Source organism: Vidua macroura, chromosome 5, assembly GCF_024509145.1.
Source record: "Vidua macroura isolate BioBank_ID:100142 chromosome 5, ASM2450914v1, whole genome shotgun sequence".
Classification (NCBI taxonomy): Eukaryota; Metazoa; Chordata; class Aves; order Passeriformes; family Viduidae; genus Vidua; species Vidua macroura.
The window spans coordinates 59,236,543-59,259,171 of NC_071575.1; the positions used below are offsets into that span (position 1 = coordinate 59,236,543).

Genomic DNA, 22,629 nt, shown 5'->3' on the forward strand with positions numbered 1-22,629 from the left:
TTACTCAACACCTCAGAGAAGTTCTGCTTTTTGAAAAATGTTGTTCCTTTAATGTCTACATCTCGTGAGACTATGACTTAAACTGATGTTTAAACTTCTTCACAGATGTAAGCTGGCCTGAAGGAAATGAGATAGCTACCCTAAATGATGTAGGTAGTTTGTGAAAGGAATGTTACAAGGTATCTGCTTAGAGATTAGACAACTTTAGTTAAGTATTCAGCGTTGTCATCAAGTACTCTGAAGTCTTTGAAATTACACAAGGTACTAATTTCATCTGCACAAGGTACCAATTATATTTTTGACACATTAAAAACATCACAGTACATTGGTGAGAGAAAGATTACAGTTAAGAAGCCAGTTTGTAAATATTGGGAAACTTGTTTCCCATTTCCTCAAAAAAATTAGTAGGTCAGCATGCATGGAGAGAGGAAAACCTGACTGGGTACTAGTGATTACCAAATATCCAAGGGTGCCTGCAGGAGGAACAGAGGCTCAGGAAACAGGAACAGAGCACCTGTTTGTGTCACTCATGTGGCTAAATTTATTTCATTCAAATCTCTTGTCCATTGACTGCCAACAGCGGAGACTTTTAATTGAGCTACTACTCTCTTCCCCCCAGTTTCCCTAAAGGCATGGATAGAGATATTACATATTACAAGAAGTATAGTTTTTTATTATTGATTTGTATATTGCTTTGTATTAACTGAAGATGTATGATATAATCTGCTCATACAGTGAATATTTTCCTTTTACTTTGAACCAAAGCTTCTCTTTGAAATAACGTCTTCTGAGAGACCTCATTTATTATTTTTTTTGTACAAGTAATATGGAAGTATTTTTTCTCTGAGTAGTTATTTATAGAAAGACATTGTATTTCTGAAAGAATAATTACTCACATCTACCTTTCAGAAGCCATATTAGTCAATAAATGAGTGGTCTTGTTCCTTTCTGCTATTATTGAGTGGACATACACTTTATATCTTAGTTTTATTTTCTGCATTTCACATGAATAAATTTAATACCTTTAAGATTATTATTCATAATTTTACAGATCAGAGATCAGCCAGTGGTTGGTCAGCTAATTCCTGACAGCTACCTGGAGCTGGAAAAGAGAATTTTGCTGGAACGTAAAAACGTCCCAGTGGAATTTCCTGTAATTGATCAGAAACGCTTGCTGGAACTGGTACAAGAAGGCCAGTTACAGCTGGATGAAAATGAACTCCCTCATGCAATTCACTTTCTGAATGAATCAGGTAAAATTTTTTCTTCAATGTGTGTTTGTTAGCACTTTGTTGTAAATCTGCAGCTGACAGATCTGTACACGTTTTTAAGTCTTTCACAAGGTAGCCACAAAATGGTAAGCTGAGGTGTCTAAGCTTGGGTAACATTAGTTTGTTAAACCACGTTACTAGGAAGGGAATTCCACAACGTGAAGGATCAGTACTGTAACAGTTTATATCTGTTGCTCTCTCTTACCCCTCCTTGAAAACATTCTACTGCTGGTTAGGCAGCACAGTTGCTGAAGAAAGATGCAATTGCTCCAGTCACTCAAATAGAATAGTAGTTAGAGGAACACATGCAACAGCTTATCTCAGGGCAGTACTGACTTCCTAAGATTAAATAATAAAACACACAGATCTTAGCAAAAAAGCAAGTCAGATTAAAAAGTCTGAAAATAAAGGTAAAGCTGAGCATGCTGTGCTTGCAGTCTACTGTTCTGAGATATTGACATCAATATAGCCGTATTTATTATTCAAATTGTTTATGTCAAGTCATATAATAAAAACAGCCCAAAGTGGAGTGCTTACTTTGCTTAATATTGATCTTGAACAATGCATTGCTTATTACAGTATTCTTTGTGCAGGTGTTCTCCTTCATTTCCAAGATCCAGCACTACAGCTAAGAGATCTGTATTTCGTAGATCCAAAGTGGCTGTGTAAAATCATGGCACAGGTCAGACTAAACACTTTTTGTGTATACATTTATGGTACATTTTCCCCTGTCTAAAGCCACTGTAACTCATCAGTGTTCCTTTTTCACTCTTTCTTTATTGTTTCATGATCTAGAATTTTCTCAAGGTCCACATTTTTTTACCTGGTTCTTTCTGGTTTTGTTGCTTTCTGGACAACTGTGTCGTTGCTTGTCTGTTCTTACATTGTAATGTCCAATATAATTTAAACTGCAACAGACACAAGAATACACGTAGAATAGAAAAACCGTATGGATGCAAGGTAATCCTGCAATACGTTGCCACAGGTTGGGATGAAAGCTGGAATTTTTTGCTAAAGGCTGTAAGAAAGGGGGAAGAATTTTAATTGTATGCTAGGTACAGATGGCAGAGCTAAGTGAGTGGATATGAAGTTGGAATGGGAGAGCAGCAGACTCACTGCTCAAGTGAGACCATCATTGAAAGGTTGATCTAGAAACACTCTCAAAAATTATTGTATATATTCAGATTTGCTAACCTCTGAAACTTTCATCTAATGATGAATGTACACCTGAAATTGTTTCACTTTTTTTAAAAGATTCTGATGGTGAAAGTAGAAGGCTCTTCTAAATACCCTAAGGGAATTGTAAAGCGTTCAGATGTGGAAAAATTCCTTTTGAAGAAGAGCAAGTTCCCTAAAATCTATATGTCACAATACTTTAAGCTTCTGGAAAAGTTTCAGATTGCTTTGCCATTAGGAGAGGACCAACTACTAATCCCAAGCAGGTAAGCAAGGAGCTAAACCCACAAATGATAGCCATAGAGATAGATCAAAATTGAAACCTCCCATCAGGCTAACTAGTTGCACTGATCATCAGAGCAATTTGGTACATGAAAGCATGATGTACTCTTTGTATATTACATTTTAGTAAATGCTTTCAGTAGAGATATGTTAAGCTGATCTTCTAGCAGATAAAGCTTATGTTGTATCAACATGGTGGGTAAATGGAAACTATAAATGATAGAACACTTTATGAGGATAGTACTTCTTTTACAGTTACCGTGCTTCAAGACTACAGCAAGGAGGTTATAATTTAGCTTCACAGTAGTGTGCCAGCATTACAGATATTTATTGCAATACAAAAGATAACAAAACATTTCCATAACCTATTTGCGTGAAGTGAGAACTACCAACAAGTTACTCAGAGGCACTATCTCCTTCAAAAAGTGTAGATACTAAATGTGGTGACAAAAAAAGTGTTATGACTTTGAATTTGGTATTTTTGTTTTATCTGAAGCAGATAACAGTTTCTCTGCCTCAGTTACGTATTTCCTTAATGTGCTTAGTAATGTTTATGTTGCCAAATGTAAAGAGTGTTGCATGGCTGCACTGATTAGGATTTTTATGTCCTTCAAAGCCCTGGGATAGGAAAATTTTATCTGAATGTCTTACCTGCCTTATGTATGTCTCAGATTTTTCTCATATTTGCATTAAATATCTAATGATATTAGATGATAATTGTTGGGTTCAAATTACAGTCAGAACTTCACTTTGACACAAGCAGGCATAATAAACACACACACTATCTGTTAGCTCCCTGACTATCTGAATCATGCATTCATTAATAAATAATGCATTTTACATGATAAATAAGATATGTCGTAAACTCAGATATATTACATCATCAAATACTGTCTTAATATTTTTCTTCCTTCAGCTTGTCTGATCACAGACCTGTTATAGAACTTCCCCACTGTGAAAATTCGGAAATTATCATCAGGCTTTATGAGATGCCATACTTCCCTATGGGATTTTGGTCCAGGCTCATCAACAGGTTGCTTGAGATATCACCTTACATGCTGTCAGGAAGAGGTACAAATCTTTATCTTCAAAAAGAATAGTGTGCAAATTTGCTTCAAATGCCAACACCTGCATGTTAAAGCTTTAATCCCCAGCACTGTTTTGCTTTAGCTAAATTCTAAACACTTCACTAATGTAAGAAAAAGACAGTGGTCATTTTTGTAATTTAGAAGTATCCAGGAACAGATAGTGCCTGATCTTGCAGTTGTGTGCAAAAGAAAGTAAAGTGGTCCATTTCTGTCCATTACATGCTAGAGATAGGGGAAATCTTTATGCTTACTGCTCTTTGCTTCTACAAAGAATACAGGAAGGGATATGTCTTCCACACAGAAAAACAAACTGCTTTTCTTCAGGTTCATTAATTCTCCCTTTATTTAAGTCTCAAAGCTTTGCTTTTATCAGAAAGAGGGGATATGTTTTTACTTTTTTCCCAAGAATTCCATGCTTTCACATGGTAATACTGTACAAATATCCCTTGTAAATGCCTGATGTCCTGGCATTTGAGTTTCTTCTGAGCATCAAATTCCAGTTCCATCCTGCTATTTCATGAGTGTATGACAGAAAAAATTTAAATCACAGCTTTTTTTCATATTTTGCCTGAGATATTCTGTGCTTGAATGTGAATGTAACTAAGCATTTCTGTAATGCCTACCTGCTGCATGACTTACCATCTGGGTAAATACAGTTTGTGGGTACGCCTTCTAGAACTGAACACAAGTTGACATATATTTAGTTTTTGTGGGGCTGTGCTGCCTGCGAGGTTGTAGCCTTTATTTTGTTTTTGTTATTTGGGTAAGTATAACCCTACAATCATAATTACATATTCAAAGTACCATTAATTATTCTGAATATTTTTAAATTGACAGTCATATTGGAGATCAGACTTTTAATCTAATTTTGTGTTTTCTAGAGCGAGCTCTTCGTCCTAACAGAATGTACTGGAGACAAGGCATCTATTTGAACTGGTCTCCTGAAGCTTATTGTCTAGTGGAATCAGCAGTATTTGACAACAACCCAGACAGTTTTTTGAAAATTACAGCACCTTCTTGCAGAAAAGGTTAATTATTCCTGAGCCTGAATTTTGCTTCAGTTTGATTGCAGCTTGCCATTTTGGTTTGTTGTGCTTTTGCCTTTGGAATATAGAGTTTATCTTTGCGATTAAAAGTATGGGAGATTGGGTCTGTAATTTCCCTCTTTTTGTTTCTTAAAGGGTGCATCCTTTTGGGGCAAGTTGTGGATCACATAGATTCTCTAATGGAAGAATGGTTTCCAGGTTTGTTGGAAATAGATGTTTGTGGTGAAGGGGAAACACTGTTGAAGAAATGGGCTCTGTACAGCTTTCAAGATGGTGAAGAACACCAAAAAATACTACTTGATGACTTGCTTAGGAAGGCTGAAGAAGGTATATATTTATGCCATTTAAGGTATATAGAGGTACACAAATACTGTACAACATCCCCTTTATAACATTTGGGTATTTCGTGTTATTTAAAAATGTTTCATTTCCATAAGAAAAAATTACAGTGTAAGTCAAAAGAAACTTGGAGTTTTTTTATGTCAGAGCTGTCTAGCATATATAAGAATAGAATATGAGACAGATTGCATCTACTCTGTGTGGTTATACAAAAATAGCAATAATGGAAAGAATCATTTTGTCTTAATACTGATAATGCAGCTTCAATCTTGGAACTGAATCCAGCAGATAAGAGAACTAATATTGGTTGGAGATTGTAAATTGGAGATCTCTTGGTTGGATCACAAAGCACAGTAATTTAAAAGACAATATTCAGTATGGCATTCTGCATACTAACAGCATTCTTTCTTTTTACAGACAGAAAAATGATCTCTTGGTTAGTGTTGCAGTGCAGCAATTTTTTTCACATTTGATAGGTACATATATAGAACCTTGAAAATACTTAAACATGTAAGAGCCAAGAATTTGAGTGGCAAACTAATTAGTATGTCTGTCTGTGTGCATGCATATATATATATGTGTGTGTATGTATATAAAACACATATATTAATCTAATTTTAGGTACATTGATTTTACGCATTCTCAGAGATCCTCATGCCTTTCAGTGCTTTTACAATGATACCCTTCTTTTTTTTTTTTTTTTTTTTTTTTTTCTTTTCCATTTTCTCTTTTGCTTTTCTTAGGTGACCTTTTGGTAAATCCAGATCAACCAAGACAGACCATTCCAATTGCTCAGATTGCTCCTGATCTGATACTGGCTGATCTGCCTAGAAATATTATGTTGAACAATGATGATCTGGAATTTGATGAAGCTCCTGAATTTCTCTTGGGTAAGCATTATTTTGTAAGGTGGGTTTTTTTACAGAGATTATGTAAACAAATCTATTGAAGTTAGTTCTATAACATATAAAAAGCATTTTAGAGATTTATTTTCTGAATAAATGTGTTATTTTAAGGTATTCTGAATTTCCAGTTGTTGAGTTTTGAATTTTCCATTAATTTGTGCATTAGGACACTGGTTTTTATGTGTTTAGTTTACTGATCAGGAATCTTAACACAGTAGATGATCCACATATTTTAAAACTGAACCGTTTCAGCTCTTATTTTTGAGAAATGGCTGTTATCCCTTTTTTAGTAATACTCTTCAATGTTACTGTTCAAAAGGTGATGGTGGGTTTGGATCTGTGTACCGTGCATCCTATGGTGGTGAAGAGGTTGCTGTGAAGATTTTCAATAAACATACTTCCCTCAGGCTCCTAAGACAAGTAAGAAATACTGCCTTTTTTTTGTAGAGCTGCTCTTGGAATACAACCCTAGCGAAGAGTTTTAAAAGCTTAAGTAAATTGCAAGTCCTCTCTCGAAAACATTCCTCAGTTTACTTCAGATGTAGAGATTATGCTTTTTGCACTATTTCATCTGATTTTACAATTTACAGGAGCTTGCAGTGCTTTGTCACCTCCACCACCCCAGTTTAGTGTCTTTGCTGGCTGCTGCAGTCCGTCCCCGGATGCTGGTGATGGAATTGGCCCTCAAAGGATCTCTTGATCGTTTGCTTCAACAGGACAATGCAAGTTTAACTAGAACACTTCAGCACAGGATAGCTCTCCATGTAGCAGATGGCTTAAGGTAAATGTGACTTCTGCATTGTTGTAAAAACAGGATATAGGTTCAAAGATGATATACTGCAAATGAAAAGCTTCTGTTCTCTCACATCTCAAGCAGAATATTTCCTGGGTCAGACAAATGCTTGTATTTTTATGGTTGATTGGCTGATACATAAGACGTCCTTTAGTTACCTGTTTTTTTTCCTGCTGAAGAGTGATGCTTATATAAGTAGAGAAATTGCAAGACTGTGGGTGCAATTTCCATGTGGCTGTCGATTTCTTACTGAACCGTCATAGAAATTAATTTAGTGCATATTTCAAGTTCTGAAAGTCCATTAATCACCTCACCTCATTGCAGTGTGACTTTAAAATGACAAAACTTGCCAAGAGGGTTAAGCTTAAGATTCTAAGATGCATTTTTCAAACTATCAGTGATTCTTCAGATAAAACTTGGTGCTAGAATACTGCAATGTAAATAGTAAAGTAGTAAACAGTAAATAGTATTTCAGAACAATTCTAAAGTCATTATCCAGAAAAGCTGTGTCATGTTGGTGATGTTTGACATTTTTAACACAATATTTCATGTTTGAAAGCACAATTTACTGTTACAAGAATAATGCACTCAGTGTGCATATACAGATGCATCCCTAACTTGTGAATACTTTCAGTAAATATTTTTTGATTACTAGGTACCTGCATTCAGCAATGATCATCTACCGCGATTTAAAGCCTCACAATGTGTTGCTCTTTACCTTATATCCCAATTCAGCTGTTATTGCAAAAATAGCTGACTATGGCATTGCCCAGTATTGTTGCCGAATGGGAATAAAAACCTCAGAAGGCACACCAGGTATGGAAATATGATTTGGTTTAAAGTCCATTATGTCCAAAAATAGCTAATATATTTTTTATGTAGTCTGTAAGAAGTAATTCAAATCTATATTTGAGTCAAAAGTCACAAAAGGGAGTCCTAATCATATTAAAAGTTGTGAAGCCAGATTTATACCTCTTGGCCATTCCTCCTGTTCATGTTTTAACACCTTTTAGAAGAATCAAGGAGCATATTAAAGGTTTAAAAAGAAGAAATTAAATTACATGCATTCATAATAATTTTTGATTGTCTGGTTTTAATATGGTTATAGTGATATTGAAATTATACTGCTAAAATATTTTGCTTTAATTTCCAGTAAGTTAATTAAGACATAAGTCTTAATTTTTTTTTAAAGGCAATAAATATCTCCTCTGTTCCCCAACTTTAGAGGGAACCTATTAGCATCCATTCTAAAGCCCTCAACAATTCAACCACTTTGAGAAGTTCCTTTAGGTCTTTTAAATTGTGATTGAGAGCATCACTTCAAGTGTTAAATGTTAGACCATCAATAAAGACTGCAGACTTCCCCTTGATATTCAGCATTCCTTGAAAAAGTAATTGTTTTATATTAAAAGAGGCAGGAGCTTTGTAATTGATGTACTATCCCCTTCCTTTGTACTTACTGCTGATATTTTTGGACATCTACCAAGTACAAGTTGTTGCCAGCCCAGAAATAGTTTGATGTTTTTCCTTGCACTTCCTGTGTAATTTTTATCAATAATTGTTTACTTTTTGAAGTACAAAGATGGCTTCGTCTTGATATGAAGCATACTTATTAATGAATGATTTATTTGCAGGATTTCGAGCACCAGAGGTTGCCAAAGGAAATGTTATTTACAATCAGCAAGCTGATGTTTATTCATTTGGCTTGCTGCTTTATGACATTTTAACAGGAGGAGGTAGAATAATGGAAGGCTTGAAGTTTCCAAATGAATTTGATGAATTAGCGATACAAGGAAAATTGCCAGGTATGCCTTGTTTCTAAAAGTTTTAACTTTTGTCCTGCCTCCTCCAGAAATAGCATATCTTATGAGTTATGTTGTAACTAAGAGTGATCATAGAAGGAGGCTTAGGAAAATATAACATTCTTCACATTCCTTCTGCTTACAATACATAATTATTGGCTGCTGGAAGGAAGATTAAACAGACTATCAGGCTGGACATGATGTAATAATTTGGACAGTATAACTCAGGACAACGTAACTTGGGCAACTTCTGCCAGTGTTGAGAGGTGTTGAATTTTTATAGCACTACAAGCTGAATGTCTGGTGTTCTTATTTATTGCCCAGCAATAGTGGGTATACTCATGAAACATTCTTTAAGGAATATTTTGCTCCATTTAGGAAAGAACTGGCACTCAGTCTGGCATAGCTTCTCCATTATGAGAGACAGAGTGTTCATACATTTTCTGCTCCTTAAGGAGAACAGTCCAGTTCTAAGCTCAGACAGTTTCTGCCCCTTTCCTGAAGAGGATATCCCAGGAACTGATGACTAAATATCTCTTAAATGCAGCTGTATTGACTGTATTATAAGCCCTGTAGAACAACTGAAGTTTTAGTTTCTGGAGATAGTACAGTTCCTTCCACCTATGCTCATCATTTCTGTATTTCCACCAAAGGAGGGGCTGGCTGATCTCACAAGCAAACAGTGCCTGTCTTTTGCTGCAAACAGTGCCTGTTTTTTGCTGCACTGAATATGTTCAATTGCAGTTATTCATCACTAATGTTACCTCTGTCTGAGCTAGGACTGGAATATTTGCTGTGGATTATGATGAACTAAAAGGAAAAGCAATACAGGCACCATCATGAATGATTTGTTCTCAGAGAGTTCAGCAGCTATAGTCATAAGATACATAGTCCAAGCACTAAGTGGGAACTTAAATTTCCATATCTTGTAAATGCTATATGGAGTTGTTTATCTATTTGCTGTATCTTTTTTTTGGAAGTTCATCTGTATTCCATATACTCAGAAGAATAAATGTGGAAAACAGTGTTTACAGGAATTTGAAAGACTGTTGACTGAAGTGACATAGCCTTGAATGGTCCTCATTAATGGAAACACAACCCATGTATATCTGCAATTCAGTCCCAGGCACAGGGACATCAAAGAAAAAGATAAAGCAAGATCCATTTCTTTTAACTGCTATTAATTAAAAGGACTCTAGTTCTAGCATTTCATGCTCTAGCATATGATGGCAGATGAGCAATTCCAAGCTGTTTATGCTGACATTTTACCTAAGAATGTGAATTTTCTTAGAGCAGCTCAGTAAGAAGTTAGATGAATTCTAAAAATAAGAAGGTTAGTTAGAACTATGGTAAATGCTGGTTAATAAGTTATGTAATTTTACATTCTAGATCCTGTCAAAGAATATGGGTGTTCCCCCTGGCCTGAAGTTGAAAATTTAATTAAAAAGTGTTTGAAGGAAAACCCTCAGGAACGACCAACATCTTGCCAGGTATTACTTAGTTTATTTGCTTTTTTATGATAGATGGCAGTACAAAGTTGTGGTTTCTGAAAATGAATCAGGCATTAAGTTAATGAGAAGCACAGGTTTCTTTCTGTTGTTCTTTTCTGGAATGGAAACTGCCATGAAATATTAGCTGCTCTTGCCTTCCAGAAAAAACTGTTCCATTGAAATCTATGAACCACGTGTTCTAGCTTGCTGTTTTCCCCTGTATTGCTGTGTAGCAACCGTAGTGAAACAATTCAGATTACTTCCTGGTCTTCACTAGAGCTATGCAAAAAGACTTTGTTAAATAGCATCAGTGCAGTTACACACTGTTCTGTGTCAGTACAAAGACCAGGCTGCTGAGATACTGTGTCCATATCTAAAAAATGCTGTTATCTGTTGCTGTACAAGCCATTGTTGTCACCATGGGCATGCTGTGGCTTTCTTTATAGGTTTATGAGATCTTGAATTCTGCAGAGCTTATCTGTTTGATGAGGTATGTCTCCATACCTAGCACATCTACAGCAGAGTGCATGGTGGCTGCCAATCAAAGCTGCAAGAAGGCAGGAGTCTGGATAGGCAATGGGAACACAGAAAAGGCACAACTTTCATTTGTTAACCTAAACACAGATGGACATACTTGTGAGGTATGTGGGAAAGTTGATATTTATTCTATTTTTTTCTGTCAGACAGATGTATTTCAGAAAAATTAATTGCATTTTTACAGCAGGATATTACTTCTGGAAAGCTAAGCTTTGAGAGAACAAAGATTGCTCATAAGTGAGTCATCACTGTATCCATGAAATGAAGTAGAAAAGCAGTTGCTTTTTACTCTCTTCCCGCTGTCCAGCCTGAACTTTTTCCACTACTGGATTATTTTCTTCTACTGAGATGGAAATGATTTCTAGCATGGAGACTACAGAAAGGAGTTAATAGTTAGGGCGACCTTCATCTCTCTACCTCCTTTTCACAACCCAGGTTGTCTCTTAAAAACTTCTCACTTCCCACAAATGCCATCTCCTTGTGCCACTTTGGTGATGCCCTCCAGCTCTTTTCATTTGATTTTGATACATCTCAGTCCTATCCCATCAGCAAAGAGGAAAGGTTTTACCAGGACTGATGTACTGTGATGAACATGTGTGCCAGAACTGAACAGGATTCATCATGAAAGTTGTTTGAGTTCTATTTCCATCTGCCATCTGTCGACCATGATACATCTGAATTGGTAGCTTTGGTATAAATTATATGGGTTGTTTTTCTAAAAATAAAATGAGAAGAAGAAATATTAGGCCAGTATTTTTATTGTTAGCAATCAGTATTGCAAGAGTTCTATTTGTTCAATTCTCTGATGGTTTCAAGATCTTGATTAGAATAAAAAGAGTATCTTTTTTGTCAGCATTCAGCTGAGAGATTTTCCTGTGTACTGTTTGAGGGGTCCTTCCCAGCACTTTGAAGATAGGTGGCCGAGTTGATGATATATTCTGCTAATAGGGAATTAGATTTCTTAAAGGGGAAGTTAGGCCAAGGGTCTGTCCAGAGTCCTGTTGTCTATAGCACAAGTCTATTTTTGTGCTATATTTTTATCATCAGTAATTTTTGTGCTATATTTTTACCATCAGTAATTTACTAGCATTTACTGTTACTGAAATAATGACCAAGTTGTTCTTCTTCTTCTTTTTTGACTCAGGATATTGCAGACAGTAAAATTATAAGTTTGGCCTTAGTGACTCTTCCTACTGAGAAGGAAAACTGGATTGTAGCAGGAACCCAGTCTGGTTCTCTGTGGGCAGTTAACACAGAAGATGAAACTAGAAGGCATCGTCTGCAGAAAATGTCAGATTCTATCACTTGTTTATACTGTAATTCTCTTTCAAAGCAAAGGTATAAATGAATTTTAAATGTTTTGGGTTACATTTTGAAAATACTGCTAAACTGAGGTGTCCAGAAAATGACATCTGTACACGCTGCACTTTTGTTCTGACAACTGTTTGTTTTGCCTGTGTTTCCACTTAATTTTGCACCCAATGCAACTGGGGACTACATTCATTATCACAGGGGTTGTGTTTGCTTTTAGTGTTTAATAGAATATTTGAAATACTAGAGACTTCTCATTTTAATTTTTCTTGCCTGATTAACACACTTATAGAATTAAATCTTTTACTTTATTTCAGCAAACAGAAGAATTTCTTCTTGGTAGGCACAGCTGATGGCAGACTGGCAGTTTTTGAAGACAGAGCAGTAAAGGTAGACGTGTTCTTTGCTGTCTTTTCTACAGAGTGGTATCAGTAATATCTAAAGCAGCTACCAAGAGTAGCTTTATTTCATGCCTCTTATTTTTAATTGCTTCTCTAAAACTAAAATTAATTGCTTCTCTAAAACTAAAATTAATTTTCTATTACAGTCTGAGAGGAACTGCACACTTTACAATAACTGCCACAAACAAAAGAGTTAAGAGGTGGAAAATTCCTCTGAAAGGCCTGGCAAACTGTCTAGAGACTGACATTATTGGTTGTTGTTAAGAATATTCTAACAGTTTTGACCTCCTTTATTTATTGCTGTAATAGCTCCTTTTTCCTCTCATTTAATAAATTTTTGTATAACAGCTATGTTCAAAAATAAAATATTGTTTAAGTTTTCTGTAGATCAGAGTTCTGCTCACAGAACAGATGAAGAAATGCTGGGAGCTCTTTCTATCATCTGGCACCTGAAGGTTTAGTTCCTGACCATGTGCATTTAGAGCAGTTATGGAGTTGCAGTACATTTCAGAATTAGAATATGGTCCAGTGTAGGACATCTTCAAAGACATATATGTGTCTTTCCAGCCAGTCCTTGAATTGTGCCAGGGGTTGCAGAAAGTGTCAGTCCCTGCTCTGGCCTGTTTCTGCTCACAGGCTGTCTCCTATGGGACATTTATAAAGGGAATATGGTGCTTTTCAGTCAGTAACATTCTGGAAATGTTCTGAACCATCAGAAAATCTGGATGTGTAAATTTAATTCAGCAGGCTATGTGACCTTGTTTTAACAGGATTCTGAGTATTTGCATCCTCCTTGTTTCTAATAGAGAGTATATTTTTTCTTGCAGTGTAAGGGTGCTACACCTTTGAAGATACTGACTATAGGAAATGTTAGCACACCCCTGATGTGCTTAAGCGAATCCTCATGCTTATCTGAAAAAAATGTAATCTGGGGAGGCTGTGGAACAAAAATCATTGCCTTAACCAGTGACTTCTCTGTTCAAAAGCTCATTGAAACAAAGACAAGTCAACTGTAAGTTGAGTTTTATAAGTGATGCTATTTGGCTCATTCGTTTTCATCAAAGATTTCTGACAGTACTTTGACACAATGTCTTGTTCTAGAGCTCATTCTTTGAGTTTGCTTGTTTCTGTTCTTTTCTTCTGTAATGCAGATGGAGTATCAGTGAGTAATGCTGAAATTATTTGTTGCTACATTTAAACAAGGAAACACATTTTTACTCCATAAAGGATTGATGAAGTCAATATCTATGTGACTGATCAAATTTCTTCTCCAGTTGGCCTAGTCCAGGCCCTGTTTACTTTACTTAGAATTACACATACATATTTATCATAGTATTTGTCCTTCTATGTTTGTTAGTATGGTATGTGCGCATATCTTTGCCCTATATATATTTAATCACATACGATTGCTGACTTCTCACTATTTAGAAATTATTTACTGAGGGTTTGGGAGTGTTTGATGTAATTCTCACATGGACAAATACTCCTCCAAGGAGTTAAGGGGAGTTTTTCCTGAGCAGGGAAAACAGTGTTTGATGAGAAAGATTTATTAATAAACTTTGAGCATTAATGTGCCTCCAAGGATGTCATCAGCCTAACTCTGTTACTGTGAGAATTTATGTTGAACTGTAGGAAGATTAAAGCAAAGCCTTTCAGTTTTATCTTAGCCTAGTTTGATTTTAAGGCTGAATGATTCTGCAAGAGTCAGAGAGAAACTAATCCCACTCATAGTAGTTGACATTTTCTACTAGGTGTTTTCTATGTATCTAACTGGAGTTCTTCTCTTTTCTAGGTTCTGTCATAATGCTTACAGTGATGCAAACATTATTTCAATAGCAATAGACAAATCCATCTACTTGGCAAAGAAAAACAGCCATTTTGTGGAAATCTGGGACAAGAAGACAGAAAAACTTTCTGAATTAATTGACTGTGCACATTTTCTTAAGTAAGTGTTTTATTTCAGATTGTTGGCCTGGTGGATAGGAAGGGGAATATCAGATTGCTTTCTCTAGCATGGTACCCTGACCTGCCAGAAGTAGGGCATTTGTCCATTTTGTTGGGCAAGTGTGGATTTCCTATCCTGTCCTTTGGCCCAGAACTTCAGAATATCCCATGCAGAATCCTACTTTTTAAAGACTCTTACTGTATTTCTCAATTTTTCTATGACATCAAGAAGACTCAGTTAGCTCAAGAAAGAATAAAGTCTTTTGCTGTCCTACAGGTACTAAGGCTAATCCAGTTACTTCCTGCATCCTCTGAACAAGAATGTCTTTTCAGTGCACAAATTCAGTAGGAAATCAGGTTTTTATTAACTGCGACAACTTTTTCATTTGCATTTAAATTGTTCCTCTGCCTTAGCATTTCTTTTTTATGGTGAGGTTAGGAGCAGGTGTAGCTGTGCTCTTTCCTGTTTTGCTGTGACATTAACCTCCTGCAGACTGGGGGAGAACCGAGAAGTGTTCCTGCCTTCTATTTAAAGGTCTTCTGAAGCAGACCAGATGGCTCTTTGGATCCAATAGTTTTCAACCCAGTTTGTTTGCATGAGAATTTTGTGTTTAGGTTGCTTAAAAGTCTGGTATTCAGAGTGTCATTTTAGTAGCTGCAGAATAGGGTGCCACCAAATTCCAATGCAAATTCTTTCCATACTTATAGGAACAAAGTTGAAAAATTAAATAAGGAATCAAAACACAAATTGGCTTATTCTGGAAGAGTGAAGACCATTTGTCTGCAGAAAAATACTGCACTGTGGATAGGGACAGGAGGAGGACATATCTTGCTGCTTGATTTGTCAACACGTCGTCCTGTACGAGTTATAGACAACTTCTGTGATTCTGTTCGAGTCATGATAACAGCTCAGCTGGGTAAGTAAAACCTTCAAGTGATGAGTGCTTTGAAATCACTGCTAAGTTTAGGTTTTCTCTGTACTGCTTGTTATGGTGTTCCAGGAACAGATTACCATTACCCAGGATTTGTTCATTCATTCTTACTCCACGGCTATCATCTTTCATCAGTGTCAGACTCTAGGGTGTAAACTGAACACCAGTAGGTTGAATACCTGTGCCCACATAAATCAGCAGCTCTTCCCTGGCTTGTCACTGGTCTGCACATGAACTCCCCACCTTACCTGCGTCCCTGTGCTGTGCTTCAGCAGAGCTCTCACCATCCTGTGTCACATGTCACTCTGTCTTCTCTTACGTGTATCTGCCTGTGTTCTGTCTCCACCTCAAGTGTTACGCTTCTGCCTTTTCTCTCTGTGGACCATGTTGAATTTTAATAATTTTTCTTTCATTGCTTATTGGCTAGTTTTCTTCTCCCATCCTCATTCAGGAATGGTTCTTTTAGATTTGGATCACAGGCAGATCACAGCAGAGCTGGTAAAGTGCTGCACACCTGGACTTGCGGTGTGGACTTGTACAGATGTACTGCTGCTGTCATCAGGAACAGTTGTTTTGAGCTGCTGTCATCAGGGACAGTTGTTTTGAGCTGCTGTCATCAGGAACAGTTGTTTTGAGCTGCTGTCATCAGGGACAGTTGTTTTGAGCTGCTGTAGGCAGCACAACTCACAACAGGAGTTGTGAGGTTTCAGTTGTGACCACGAACAGCCACAGGAATGCAGCTGAGGAAGGGACACTCCTTGGGTGTTGAAACTTCCTTCACCTGTGCACTGTCCTGCACCTTTCCCAAAAGTATTAAAGGCCATATAAACTCCAATTTGTGGTACTGCTGTGGTGAATACAGTCAAAATACACATTAATTCAAAAAGCACTTTGTGGCACGATACACGGATTCCCATCACTTTCCACTGTGTTTTGGAAAAAACTCTGGAGTTTCCCTGTTAGTGTTATTTAAAGTGTGTTTGCTGTCCAAAAAAAACCAACCAACCAAACACTGAAGCTGTTGTGAATTCAGCAGCACACTGTAATTCTACTAGCAAATATCACAGTTGCAGGCTGTGGATGTTTTCTCCTTGCCATCAGGAACTTATTCTGTGGGCTGTTTCTTCCTTTCTGGCACCAGAAGAATTCGTAGACTACAGTCAGGTCATAGTGCTGGCAACATTGTACGAGTCAAACATACCTCACCTTCCTCTGACTTTCCTTTGCCTGAAACAGCAAGTGTTACAGTCTGTTCAGAGCCCAGCTGTTAATGGTGCCAGCTATAGCACAGCATTATCATTCCAGCTAGTCATGATAGCTACAATGTTAGTATCATAAAGGGACATTTTCTTTTTGGCATTTTGTAAAGAATAGTTGCTATGAAAACATAATAATTTTTGCCTTGCTGCTGTCATTGATTGGGAAAATACATTGTATAGAATAGTGTGATTTAAAAAGCCTTGAGGCTCAGTCACATCAACATTTTTAATCAAAATTTTATTTCTAGAAAAATTAATATTCAGGAGTTTAGCTGCATTTGCACAAATATCAAGAACAGCAAATAAGATTGATATATGCAGTTTGATGTGTAGTTTTTTTTTCTTTTGATCATCTTTTTGCAGCAATTATTTATAAGGCCTAGGGGTTTTTTCCTAAATTAAAGGACTTGGTTTCTGCTGGAATCTCTGAAAATGGCACTGAGGCTGCTGAGCAGTTTTTCAACAGTACCACATTGCTTATATGAAATAGGAGAAGATAGAGGGAAATATTTTTTTTAATATTTGTGTGGAATAGTTTCATTTAAGGTTAAAACATAATGTCAAGCAGACGTAAATATTTAAGGAAAAAGAGATTGCCAGACTTTGAGCCATTAATTTTATCTGTACTTCATATATGAATATGGAAATACAATGTAATTTTTCAACTCTGTCACCTAACACATAGGTGTTCAATAGGCATGAGACTTGCCATAGAGAATAATTTAGATGTAAATCTGTAGTTTATTTTACAAGTGCAAATTTAGATTTCGATATAGTAAGACAGGACCTAGGTCTAAATAAGAAACATTATACTTTAGTTCCAATCAGTTTTGTAAGGAGTATGGATAAGACTGTCTATAGAAAAAAGTTAAATTTATGAAAAATCTGAGCGTGGAGGATGTGCATGGTTCCCAGCATACCTCATCTACTATAACCAGATTTACATCACTCTCAGAGGAGAATATAGTGCTGACCTCCTCAGGGCAGGAAGAATGTGTCTCTACCTTGCAGAGGTCCCGGGGCATGTTAAAAATCTTCCCAACTGCAGCTTTCACAGTTAAGCCATACTCCAGTCTATTTATGCCCCAGAAACTGCTTCTCTCCTCATCTTTGCCCTGGTAGCATCAGGCTCCGTGCTTGAAGCAGTGTGAGCCGTGGTGCTGCAGTGGAGTGTCTGCAGTGGGGGCTGCTCCTTCCCTGGCCTGGTCCTTACCAGGGACCTGGAATGGGCCCTGTGTTCTTCTGCTAGCTGAAAGCCAAGTGCTCTCCACCCTCGTTGTGCTGCCAATAGGAACAGGGAGCTACTGTGGCAGGAGAACACGTGACAGCTTCTGTCTATCTTTGCAAGACATTTATAGACATGTCTTGTTGGAAATAAGCAGGAAGTTGATACTGAAACACTGGCACATTCTGTTTATCCTTTTGTGATCCAACCACTCCTGTCTTCCATGTCTTTTTTTGTGTTATTCAGTAGGCATCTTCTTATGATCTGTCCCCTATTTCTACTTCCCACCCGCATGCCATAAGTTTAAAATTTTAGTTCATAGTTTTTACTCAGTTTTTTGTCATATTTGGTTAGTTTGGGTTTTTTCACAACTGAACATTTTGCTGTGCACTTCACTTACAGCCTGTCCTTTTGCTGTGACATCTGCTTCCTGTGACTATACCACCTCTGCCTGTGCAGTATAATAGGGTGCTTTGTTCTTGGGCTTGTTCAGCAGGCTGGTCGGCTGATCCTGTGCTTATGCCCTGGAACTCTGATAAACCCTGACATTAAATGGAGATGGGAACTATATTGTCTTTGTGTCTGGGTTTTTCATGGCTAATGATTTTGAATAAAGGGTCTGGTTGATTGAACTCTGCTTTCTGTCCTCTTATGCCTTGATGCCATCTACTCTTCCTGTCCTTAAATTACAAAATTCACATTCAAATTAAGATTTGACATTTCATTTCTTTGAAAAAGGGAGTCTCAAGAATGTGGTCCTTGTTTTGGGATACTGCTATAAAAGTGACACCGAAGACAACAAATACCACAAAGGTATCTGAATTGTGTTTTACTAACTTGTATTATTAGTGGAGGAGACACTATTGTGCTTGACTACTCACTGAGAGTGAAAAGTTCATCAGCACTTGACAAAATTTTATTGAAACACTACTATTAAATAGTTTTTGTTTTCTTTTGCATATCTGGGCTCATACAAACTGAAAGTAACTTCCAAAAATGGATCTGAGGAAGCCACTGTTTGAAGGATACAATACAAATTGTTGCAAAACTGTATTTGGAGAGTAAATGTCATTGTCTAATTGGAGAACGTATCAAATGGATTTCCAGAGGTGTCTGTGCTAGGTCAGGAATCCCCAGTGTTTTCATGAGTGACATGAATGAAAGAATAGTGAATGTACTTTTTAGTTTTGCAGACAGCTCACAGCTAGGACAAGCTCACTGGAGGGCAGGATTAGAACTCAAAGGGATCCTGACAAATAGAACTAATAGTCTGGAAGGAAATAGGATACAATTCTGTAAGGACAAATGTAAGACCTTTTATTTAATTAGGAATGATCTGCTGTACCAGCATGAGGAAATGATCAGCTTAAACAGCAGTGCTGCAAAAAATGGGTCAGAATTGATCAGAATCAATCATGGCTGGTCATGAATCAGCCATGTCATGTGGGTGCAGATGAGGCAAACACCATTCTCACACCATGAAAGTGGTGTCTGTAAGACATGAGCTAATTCTTACACTCTGCTAGGTGCTAATATGGCCTCTGCTGGTGGAGCCTAACCATTTACTACTGAATGATCTGGACTATTAGGAATAGTCCAGAGGAGACAAATGCGACCTGTGAGGAAATGTTGCAGGAAGTTAAGTTGGTTAATATAAATAAAGCTTAGAGAGGACATGATAATAGCTTTCAACTATGTAAATGAAGAGCAAGAGAATAAAGACTTCTACATATTCCCTGTGGGTAGGATAAGCACTAACAAGTTCCTATTGCAGCAAGGGAGATTTCGGTCAGACATCGGTAAAAGCTTCCTGACAATTAGCATAGCAAAGTGCTGGAAGATAGAAGATCTGCATCTTTAGATTTTTCTAAGAACAGTTAAAGTTGATGCTCTGATCAATGCCCTTCTTCATCTTTATCTCATCCCAGTTTCAGTGACTCCTAAAAATGTGGCAATGGTAGTATAAAGTTAAGGAGGGCAAGTGTAGATGTGCTGACTGAGTCAAACATTAGAGCATTTTGTTTACATTGTGGTATTCCCCAATTCCTGTAACTATAAGAACGTTTATTGGCTTGTTAACATTTTTATTTTATTTAAGATTGACATTAATTACAGAAAAGAATCAGAGACTCCAGAATCCTTGGGGCCTTAGTTTGTAAGCCTTGACTCATGTAAGTGTTCTCAATTGTCCCTATTCCAATAAAAACAGTGTGAATTCTTCATGAATAAAGAGTTGTCTGCATGAATGGAGACTGAAGAAGTGACCTTTTCTCAGTATATTCACTAGCTTATGAAATCAGTTTTTATTTTACAGTGAATGAGGTTTGAGTCTCATAGGCATTTAGGGTATATCTGCTTGGAAAGATAAAAGATGAAATTTTAGCAGGCACCTCAGTATTAGCATTAGCTGTAGTTCAGGTCAGTTCCTTAAGGCCCACAGGCACCAGAAATGTTTTTTCAAGTACTTTTAAATGGGATACTCTAAATTTAGGAACTAGAATGCAAATCATGTGTAAGTACAAACAGCTTGTAATCCATAACTGCATCACCTCACACACAAAGTGTCATGGAACTTGTCTTCTGGGTCCAAAAGATCATGCTTCATTGGGTAAATTTATGAGTAATTGAGAACAAGCAGATAAGCAAAATAATTTCTAATTATGTAATAACTCATCTCTGTTGCAGTTTTCAAATTTTCTTTTTTTTCTCCAGAGTTACAATCCTGCGTGTCAGTGTGGGACATTAACCTACCCCATGAAGTGCAAAACCTGAAAAAACACATAGAAATGAGACAAGAATTAGCAGAAAAAATGAAGAGCTTTTCTTTGGACTGAAAAGTCACCCTGCAAGTGCCATTTTTTTTCTAATCTTCCATCCTAACATACTGTGCAATATTTACAACTTCTTCTTCCTGTTGTTTTTAACCTAAAGCAGGAAGAAAATTACCATGAGAGTATTCTTAGGATGTCAAGAAGAAAGAAGTTATTTGTAATATTTGAAAGGACAGAAAACTGTTGGGAATTTGTGATTCTAAAATGGTATCGTGGATCTGTTGTTTACCTGTGAAGTTCTGCTCTCTGCAACTTCAGTATGACATCGTTCATCCAGTTTTTGATCCCAGTTAAACTGGGAATAAGCCAGGAGACTATAAATGGCTCTAATTTACTTCATTATCTCTATGAGTTGACACTCTAATAAGAACCAAAACTTAAGCCTCTGTGTGTTTACTGCAGTTTGCATGTATGAGTTTATTCCTATGATTCATGGTTTAGTAATGTCAGAGCTCATGACCCTATGAAAAAGCTTCATATTTTATCTAACAGCAGTGTTTAAAGGAATATGTAATTACTGCACTACTCTTTGAAAACAACAGGCAGAATTGTCTGTGTTTCTGCCATGAGTAATTGACTTTCTTTTTTCATTATGACCAGAAAAAGCCCCATTGTGCTACTATAATAAAATAGCTCCAAATTAAACACACCGTGAGGCTTCCGCACGTCGGTGTCCTCGTGCAGCGCTGCAGTCTGCCTGCTCCTAGGAGATGCAGTCACACCACTGGGAACACTGCCAGTCACGTAGCTCTCTTGTGCAGCTCTCTTGGAAGAGAGAAGAGAAAGCACGGGGTGAATGCTCTGATCTAAATGCTGCTATGACTTGCTCTTAGTCCAACTTGCTTGTTTGCTTACCTCAGTCTAAAAAAAGGGGAACTTTTGCTTTGATTTTTCTAACATGCAGTGTTTCCACTTACTCATTCTTGTTTGAACTTATGTTGTTTTGGGGGATAATCAGGGGAACTTTGAGGAGTGTAAGAACTGGCTGCCTCTTCCAAATTTGTTTCCACACATCATCCTTCAAGAGTCACTTTTTGCTGCTTTCTGGCTGTAAGTCCAAGCTGTAAGTCCAAGCTGTAAGTCCAAGCTGCTGCTTACAGCCCACACTGACCTGTTCTAAGGAAGTGCCTTATTTCTGTCCACCTGAAGACAGACACGGTTTTCTTTTTTTGATACCAGAAGAATCCACAGGGTACTCCCAAAATCTCGGAGTGGAGCATCCAGAGCCATTCCTGAGTCTAGGGAGCTGAACAAGGTTGAGCAACCAAAAAGTTCTCAGTTTTTTGGTTTTTTGTGTGTGTGTGTGTGTTTTTTTTTTTTTTTAAGAAAATTACATACTGGGACAACATCATTTCTTGTGTCCAACTCTAGCATTGCTCTATTTTCTGCCAGTTGTGGAATGCATACTCAGGATGGTTTTCAGATATGCATCCCAGTTTCTATGAATTCTTGTAATCTGTGTACTGAGAAGGATTTGCTATTTATATGGGATTTTATAACTTTAATAAGAAAATATGTATTATGTTAGAATGAATATGGTTTTTTTAAAGAAAAAATTGTGATTAAGTTTATTTGTAAGTAATTTTGAAATTTAAGCCTAAACATTTCTATTAAAACTGTGCTTTGTTAATAATGTATGTCTACTTTCTCATCATTGAATTTTTAAGGAGGGCTTTTCTGTGCAGCTTTTGTGGCATTTAATTCCTTCAGGATAATGCAAAATCCTGGCTCTACAGGTATTATTGACACAGCTGTACACTGCTCTGTTGCAGTGCATGTCTTGAGCCCTTTTTCCCTTCCCCTGTTTGTCTTCTGCTTGGTGTTCCTGCAGCCTACCCCAGAGATGGGAGGTGATCTATAAGGAGTATTGTCCATGTGGTCATTCCTCACCTCTTCAAGACTCTGGATAACATTGAATTGGGTCATGTATTCAGTATTACAGGGAGGGCAAAGAACAAAGAAACAGCAACCAAGACACAGTCAGGAGCTCTGCAAAC

At 37.1% G+C, this 22,629-nt stretch overlaps 1 protein-coding gene across 1 annotated transcript in view; it reads left to right on the plus strand.

Annotated features, from left to right (window-relative positions):
- LRRK2 (leucine rich repeat kinase 2) overlaps nucleotides 1–22,330 on the plus strand; it is a 64,837-nt gene extending 42,507 nt beyond the window's left edge. Inside the window, exons 32-51 of the mRNA XM_053977814.1 lie at nucleotides 1,052–1,253; nucleotides 1,865–1,953; nucleotides 2,526–2,713; nucleotides 3,646–3,800; nucleotides 4,699–4,845; nucleotides 4,999–5,190; nucleotides 5,946–6,092; nucleotides 6,427–6,527; nucleotides 6,698–6,888; nucleotides 7,556–7,716; nucleotides 8,535–8,705; nucleotides 10,092–10,192; nucleotides 10,639–10,833; nucleotides 11,874–12,067; nucleotides 12,358–12,430; nucleotides 13,269–13,453; nucleotides 14,234–14,386; nucleotides 15,094–15,302; nucleotides 18,540–18,614; nucleotides 20,514–22,330. Coding sequence (XP_053833789.1) covers nucleotides 1,052–1,253; nucleotides 1,865–1,953; nucleotides 2,526–2,713; nucleotides 3,646–3,800; nucleotides 4,699–4,845; nucleotides 4,999–5,190; nucleotides 5,946–6,092; nucleotides 6,427–6,527; nucleotides 6,698–6,888; nucleotides 7,556–7,716; nucleotides 8,535–8,705; nucleotides 10,092–10,192; nucleotides 10,639–10,833; nucleotides 11,874–12,067; nucleotides 12,358–12,430; nucleotides 13,269–13,453; nucleotides 14,234–14,386; nucleotides 15,094–15,302; nucleotides 18,540–18,614; nucleotides 20,514–20,635 — 3,051 coding nt within the window. The 3' untranslated portion in view covers nucleotides 20,636–22,330. The remainder of the gene's footprint in view (nucleotides 1–1,051; nucleotides 1,254–1,864; nucleotides 1,954–2,525; nucleotides 2,714–3,645; nucleotides 3,801–4,698; nucleotides 4,846–4,998; nucleotides 5,191–5,945; nucleotides 6,093–6,426; nucleotides 6,528–6,697; nucleotides 6,889–7,555; nucleotides 7,717–8,534; nucleotides 8,706–10,091; nucleotides 10,193–10,638; nucleotides 10,834–11,873; nucleotides 12,068–12,357; nucleotides 12,431–13,268; nucleotides 13,454–14,233; nucleotides 14,387–15,093; nucleotides 15,303–18,539; nucleotides 18,615–20,513) is intronic.
- The last annotated feature ends 299 nt before the right edge of the window (nucleotides 22,331–22,629 follow it).